Source organism: Passer domesticus, chromosome 2 (assembly GCF_036417665.1).
Source record: "Passer domesticus isolate bPasDom1 chromosome 2, bPasDom1.hap1, whole genome shotgun sequence".
In the NCBI taxonomy this organism is placed as follows: Eukaryota; Metazoa; Chordata; class Aves; order Passeriformes; family Passeridae; genus Passer; species Passer domesticus.
The window spans coordinates 71,646,618-71,653,805 of NC_087475.1; the positions used below are offsets into that span (position 1 = coordinate 71,646,618).

General features: G+C 51.7%; 1 protein-coding gene and 1 long non-coding RNA gene across 5 annotated transcripts; one reads left to right on the forward strand and one right to left on the reverse strand.

Moving 5' to 3' along the window:
* Nucleotides 1–610: 610 nt before the first annotated feature.
* On the reverse strand, nucleotides 611–3,722 carry LOC135294224 (uncharacterized). 4 transcript variants are annotated; one of them, XR_010356375.1, is made up of 3 exons: nucleotides 3,265–3,722; nucleotides 3,025–3,161; nucleotides 611–2,165 (listed from the first exon to the last, which is right to left on the reverse strand). It is a non-coding gene; the product is annotated as an uncharacterized LOC135294224 (long non-coding RNA). The 4 variants fall into 4 exon arrangements; XR_010356376.1 differs by having other exon boundaries at nucleotides 611–696; nucleotides 1,567–2,165; nucleotides 3,025–3,722; XR_010356374.1 differs by having other exon boundaries at nucleotides 611–696; nucleotides 830–2,165; nucleotides 3,025–3,722.
* Nucleotides 3,723–3,842: 120 nt separating this feature from the next.
* AMER2 (APC membrane recruitment protein 2) lies at nucleotides 3,843–6,029 on the forward strand. Its single transcript, XM_064409192.1, has 2 exons — nucleotides 3,843–4,759; nucleotides 4,934–6,029. The coding sequence occupies exons 1-2, from the start codon at nucleotides 3,964–3,966 to the stop codon at nucleotides 5,821–5,823; spliced, it is 1,686 nt and encodes a 561-aa protein (XP_064265262.1). The 5' UTR covers nucleotides 3,843–3,963; the 3' UTR covers nucleotides 5,824–6,029.
* Nucleotides 6,030–7,188: the final 1,159 nt, after the last annotated feature.

Genomic DNA, 7,188 nt, shown 5'->3' on the forward strand with positions numbered 1-7,188 from the left:
CAGTTTTGTGTCAGTTTTCTGGTTTAAAACTGAGCATATCCTGCTTATGTTGTGAAGGCTGGTCCTGACTTTCTGGAATCACAGAAGCACAGAAGCTTCACAGGAATGAAGCATGAAGTGAAAAGCTGCTGCAGAGATGTTCAAACACCTCTGTCCTGTCACCCTGTGCCCAGTGCTCCCGTTCAGCACGTGAGACAGCCTTGAAGTACCAAAAACTGGGGCTTTTGTCAAAATGAGGGACAAGATGGTTTGCTACCTGTCACTCCCATCACTAATCCATACCTGATGAAACCTAGGATGCTATTCTGTATTCATTCTGCGCCACAGCCTGCAGTCCTTGGGGCAACCAAGAGCCCCTGCCTGCTGCAATGACGGGGAGAAGGCAGGGTGAGGCTTGCAGCTGCTTTGCCATTCCCGCCGATCCTGCTGTTCCAGCCCACGGCTGCAGCTGCGGGGGTGCCCTGCGGCTCCGCAGGGATCGAGCCGGGGACGGGACGGTGGCGCCCCTGGGTCACTGGAGAAGGCTCCGTGGAAAGGAGCAAAGCCCTGGCTTCCTGAGGATCACAGCACAGGTCAGTGGTGGAGCCAAGGATGAGAGCTGGACCAGCAGTGTGTGACAGGGACCTTTAATAGGCAGCTCAAAAGAGCTGTAAGGTATGTCCAGGAAACGAGCCTTCATGACAAAGTCCTTAATTGCTGTTAAAAAAAAAAAAATTACCTATAAATGCTACATTTTTTATATTACCCTTTTTGATTTTTTTTAAATATAGTGTTTCTTGTCTGGTTTTCTTCATTCATACTCAATCTAAACATTAAAAAAAAAATCCACCTTGTAGAACATTTGTGATATCCCCTTCAGCTAGAATAAAACCTGCTGGTGTGGCCGTGCCGTGCAGCTCAGCATGGGAGCTCTTCCACCACATCAGATGCCCCTCAGGCTAAGCCAGGTCGGAGGGAATGCAGTAGGAACAGCTCTCCCATCACCAGAGGCTCAGCTGCCCCTCGTCTGCATGTCATCAGGAGCTCCCTGCTGGCTCTCTGTGATTTTAAATTAGAGCTCCTCATTTGTTTTCACTTTGCAAGGTGTCTGTCAGTCGTTCTGCTCCCTTGCTAAGCAGGCAGAGTTATGACATTTTTCGCTGTCAGAAGCAGACTTCCATTTCAGACCTACAGAGATTAAGGGAAGCCATCAAGAAATCCCTGCCGTAATACAGGGGACTGAAAAGCATGTCATAAGTTCACAATGAATCCGTAGATGTCTTCAGGTCAAAACAAAAGGATAAAAGGAAAAATGGCGATATCTCATTAGTCACTTTCAAAATTCAGTGCTTTACCATTTCCTTTTTGGAATGACTATCCATTTCCATAGGTACTTCAAGATTCCTAAATAATTATTTTTAAAGTGCAAAAAGTATTGAAACTAAATGTATAGAAAAAAAATCAATTTGTCAAAATATTTCCCAAGTAGTAATTTCAGGTTGACTTCAAGTCACTTTCCTCCACTAACAGTTGGATTTTAAGCTGGCTGAAAAACAAGCTCTTTCTGTCATAGGCACAAATACTGACTCAAAAAAGAAAGAAGGCACAATAAGCAGTCTGTTCCATACAGCTGTGAAGCATTAAGTCACCTCTCCTCTGCCTTTTGTATCTCTGAGTCTTCTTCCATTGGACCCAACGATTGTAAGAGGAACTGGCAAAATACAAAGGATTGGTGAAATGAAAGTGGAAAACCAGAGAATTTTAGTTAGGTGGCCAAGCCTTACTTGTTAGACTTTTTATCCATTTTTTTCCCAAGATACATGTTCAGGGTTTGATCTTTCGAATTTCGAAAGTATGCCTGACTCTTTGTATTTGAATTTTCTCAAAAGCATTTGGTATTATCTCTCTTCTATCAAGTTTCCTTCATTTGTGTTAAGAGCAGAAACATGACCAAGCAATGGGGAAACTCATGATGTGGTAGCACTGATGGAGGCACAGTTGAGGTGAGGAACTTGCACCTCTGGGTCACGGTTCTGGTCTCTCTCCTGTCTCTGTGGCTTCTGGATGCTGGACACGTTTACAAGCTGTACTCTGTAAAATGTAACTCACTCCTCCTCCTCCAGCCAGTATCTTGTCTTCTGCCTCATCTGTCCTTTCCTCTGTCTCTGGCAGAAGGCAGAAGAGACCTGTAAGTTGAATGATGTGCTCGCTCATATTGCTCTTATTGAACACTTCTAATTCTGAATGCAAATGGCACTTTTATACATGAACAGGACTAAATTCACTGGATAAATTATTCACAACAGATAATTCAACCTGCTCTCATGGGAGAGTGCAATGAATGTCTGATGATGTTAAAAAAGCACCCAAGCCTACAACTAATTCTTCCAGCCAGTGAAGTCAATGGCAAAGCCTTTTACTGACTTCAAAGGGAGCTCCATGCCAGTGGGCCCACACACGACTTCTCTTTAGTGGTACTCGCTTGCATTTAGAGCTTAAACCCATACAAATGTTTCTGTTTTGAGGAGCCCAGATGAGTGCTGTGCGGCACAGCTGGGCTGCCAGGGCACAGGCACTATCACAGCTCTGGGTGAGAGCAGGTCTGCTCTGCAGCTCTGGTGCAGAGCACTGCCCAGAGCTGAAATAACACAGCTGAGAGTTCAGTGAGTCTGGGGCTCAGGGCTGGTTGTTTTGGCCAGGATTGTCTAGATTAGAGAAAATGACACTGCCTTCTCTGTTCTCCACAGCATCCTGAGAAGGGGAATTGGAGAGGGAGGTGTTGAGCTCTTTTCCCTGGTGTCCAGTGACAGGACGCATGGGAATGATTCAAAAGGAAGGTTCAGACTGGACATTGGGATGTATTTCTTTACTGAGAGGGTGGTGACCCAAGAACAGGCTTTCTAAAGAGGTGGTTGATGCCCCGAGTCTGTCAGTGTTTAAGAGGCATTTGGACAATATGTGCTTTAGGCCCTTAGGTCAGGCAGTTGGGCTGGATGACCGTTGTACCCAACTGCTCTGCTCTGCTCTGCTCTGCTCTGTTCTCACCTGGGACCGATTTGCAGCCAGTTAAGAGTTTGTGGTCAGGGTGACACCAGCCACCCTGATGTGACTGGACTGCTGGCCATCATCTCTGGTGGCAATTCGACATGGACATGACTTGGTGCCATGACTGTGCACAGTGGCTGCAGGGGCAGGAGAAGGTTTGCGTGGGGGCTGCCACCATGCTCCCCCTCCATGGCAGGGGAGGCCACTGGGGAGAAGGCCGGGCTGTGCCCCAGCTTGTACCACTGCTCCCCTCTGGTCGTCGGCAGTGAGCACATGTGGCCCCGGGCACTGGTGAGAAAGAGGGACATGGTGAGAGTCGTCCTGATGAGGTGGGAGATGGAAAAGCAAGGGGAGTGGGGAGAACTTAGCATCCTTTTCCTCTGCCCCCGGGAGTATTTACGTAGCGGGCTCTGTCTGTGTGTCCCATTTTCCCACCCGTCTGTCCCTGCACTGGCACCTGCAGACAGCCACACCCTCCCAGCGACCCCGGCTCCCGCTTTCTGTCGGCGCTGCGAGCGCTTGGCTGCACCCCCATCCCAGGGCTTCAGCCACGCAATGCCCGCGGTCCAGAGCGCGGAGCGACCGTGCCGCCGGGGCACAGGGCGACGCACGACGCCGTCACAAACAAAAGCCGAGCCGTGCCCGCCGGGGCGCGGCACCCTCCGGGGCACCGAGAGCCCGGCAGGGGCGGCGGGCGGCGGCCGCGTTATGTAAGGGCCGCGGGGCGGGCGGCGCTGCGGCGGCGCGGGGCGCCTCGGAACGGGCGGCGGCGGCGGGGGAAAGCGGCTTATCCCTCCTTCCATCCCTCCCTCCCTCCCTCCGCCGGGTTGCCATGGAGACGGGCGGGCGGCGGCGGCGGGGCTGTCACTGAGGGATCGCACCGCGCTCCGCGGCGGAGGGGAAGCCGCGGCGGCCGCGGCTGCAGCGGCAGAGGCAGAAATGGACTCGCACTGCGACTGTGTGGAGCCCCCGGCCGCCGAGCCGCCGTCGGGCAGGATTAACAAAACCGCTTTCAAGCTTTTCAGGAGGAGGAAGTCCGGGGGAACCATGCCGAGCATCTTCGGGGTGCGGAGCCGAGGAGGGGAGGGTAAGGGCGCCGGCAAGCCGGGGATGGTGCGGAGCCGGACGCACGACGGCTTGGCCGACGCCGTGCTGGAGAGCAGCAAGAAGGAGGAACCGGGCGGCGGCGAGGCGCCGAGCCGAGAGGCGCAGGAGCGGCCGGCCGGCAGCCCCGGCGGCCCCGCCGGCAGCGCCGTGGCCAAGTCGCACAGCTTCTTCTCGCTGCTGAGGAAGAACGGCAGGCAGGCGGAGGGCGCGGAGCCGCGGGCCGGCGGCAGACAAAAGAAGGGGCTGAAGGGGATCTTCAGCAGCATGCGGTGGCACAAAAAGGACAAAAACGGCAAGGAGGAGAGGGGGGAAACCTCGGACATCCCGTCCGGCCTTATCATGCCGGGGTCCCTGACCGCCAGCCTGGAGTGCATCAAGGAGGAGACGCCGAAACCTTTGTCTGAGAGCCCGAGCGGCGCGGGAGACGCCGGGCCGGAGGCGGCGCGGGAGAAGCGCAGCGGCGAGGCGCCCGCCGCGGCCGAGGAGCCCCGAGCGGAGCCGCGGGCCGGCAGCGCCCCGGGCCGGGAGGAGCCGCCCGCCGCCGTGCGGCCACCCGAGGAGCTCCGCCGCGAGCGACCCGAGCCGGCCGCCGGAGAGGCTGGGACTGCGAAGGATGCGGCGATAACAGGTGACATTCCAATAACGACTATCCCCCCTGTTGAACCTCACTGTGATAGCGGTCAAGAGACGGCAGCCGCCCCTGACCCTTCCTCTGTTGATCCACCCTCAGAGCAATCGATTGATCGTATTTGTTTGATGTTTGCTGACGTGACTTCACTGAAAAGCTTTGACTCTCTTACAGGCTGCGGAGATATTATTGCGGACCATGAGGAGGATGTGGGCGGCGGGAGTGGCGTCTGCGAGAAGAGCACCCCCGGGCCCAGCAAGCTGGGTGCCACCAAGAAGCACCCCACCATGGTGGCCTACCAGGGAGGAGGGGAGGAGATGGCCAGCCCCGACCAGGTGGATGACACCTGCCTGCAGGAGTTCTGGGATATGCTGTCGCAGACAGACGAGACTCAGACGCAAGGAGCAGGAAGCGGAGGAGGGACAAAGAAGCCCGAGGGGTTGAAGGAAACCCGAGGTACCGAGGGGGCCCAGAACAGGGTGGTGGTGAAGCGTGGTGGCCTCCACCAGATTGCCATTCACCTGAACCACAAAGAGGAGCAGAAGAGCAGGGAAAAGGAGCAGCACGAGGGTGTCCCAAACAGCGATGAGGGCTACTGGGATTCCACCACCCCTGGTCCCGAGGAAGACAGTTCCACAAGCATCCAGAAGGAAACCCTTCCCAGGGATAGCTACAGTGGGGATGCTCTCTATGACCTTTACGCCGAGCCGGATGAGAACCCACCAGCGGGGCCCACAAACGAGGAAGTCCCCAGTGTGCCACGCTCCAAGCCCGTGTCTCCAATAAGGACCGTGAGCTCACTGAAAACACCCTCCAGCAGCGCGAAGGACTCCAAGATACCCATCAGCATTAAACACCTTTCCTCGCATCCGGCCAGCCACGGAGCAGATGCCAGTAACAGCCATCACGTCGCACACCATCACCTGGCCAAAAGTGAGATGCACAGAACAAAAATCCCCGTCTCCAAAGTGCTGGTACGCCGAGTCAGTAACAGGGGCGTAGCCGGGCCAGTAACGGGGACAACAGTGAAAACTGCCATGTACCAGGACAGTGCCAAAAAGTAGTTGGGTAAGAGGTGGAGGCAAACGCAGAGAATGAAGTCCATGTGGGAAAATCTGCACAGGAGACCGCAGATAATGAATTAGTTTTGCATCACCTGAAGAAAGTCACCTAAAAGGCTTCCTTCACTGTACTCTGTGGGCCTGCACTTCTGAGTCTCTTCTTACTAGACTGTATGGCTGAATACAAAAAGTCAACTTCTTTTTGAGCACTTTTTTTACATTTGTATCTTTTTTCTGCAACACTAAACACTGGGGAGGTTCATTTTTACATGCCTTTCTGGAAGCAGGACTTGGATTATGACCATCCTTCCTTGTGTAAAGCAGTGTCATGAGTTCTTTAAGGGAACAGAGCTACAAGAGGAGCGACATGAGAGGTTCTCCTATACACTTATCTTTTAATCATTTCTGGGGGAGGAGTAGAGGCTGGGTGCCTGGCTGGCTCTGGAAATGATGTTTGCTCCACAAGATGTTGGAAAAAATGCCAAGCAGAAAACAACCCATCTAACAGGTATTTCACCTGCTGTAGGAACGAGAACACTGTTCAGCAGCAGACTTGATTGACTTGTGTGCAGGAGATAAAACTAAGGAGTTAGGTGGACTCGTCTAACAGGAAAACATATTTTCGTTTGTCTGTCTGTCTGGTTGGTTTTGATCTGGTCTAATGTAAATGGGTAACAGAGACACCTGACGTAGGTTCAGATGTTTACATCAATACTTGTCCGATAATGCATACAATCAGGTTCAGGGAAACATTTTACTAAATGCCAATATATACACACTGTCCACATTTATACAATAACTTGCTCGCCATGTGTAAATATATATGTGTTTTAGCAGATTTTTTATTAAAAAAAAAATCACCTGTCCTTATTATCTAGAGTTTAAGCAAGAGTTAGTTTTTATAGGTAGATAATTTTACAGTTCTAAAAGGATAGAACTTTGTGTAAGTACCTTAAATTAGAGAAAAACTCTGGTTTGTATGGGCTCATGCATCCCCAGATAAGTAAGTCTGAAGTGCTGATTTTATTCCAGTGGCACATTCCATGGCTCAGAGCTGATGTTCTGACAGCACTGCCACTGCAAGCCTCTATTTTCAGGGGTTTAGACAACAGTTGATCTGGGCTTAAACCTTACAGAGAAGGAACCCAGCAAAGAAACTTGTTTTTTAAGTATTATTTTTTAAAATATAAAAAATTAGTTTTTGACTATTTAAAAAAAGTTTGGGTTCTCATTGCTTTTTATTTTCATTCTCAATAATATCAGAATAATTTTATGTTAAGAGAGAAAAAAATATGGTAAGCTAGTGGTACATTAAATGGTCTGATGAGCTTGGATCTTAGGAAAAATGTATTAATGGCCATGACATTT

Coding starts and splice junctions, on each gene's coding strand:
- AMER2 (XM_064409192.1), top strand. CDS start 3,964: ATGGACTCGCACTGCGACTGTGTGGAGCCCCCGGCCGCCGAGCCGCCG. Junction 4,760..4,933: donor GAAGGATGCGGCGATAACAG/GTGACATTCCAA, acceptor ACTCTCTTACAG/GCTGCGGAGATATTATTGCG.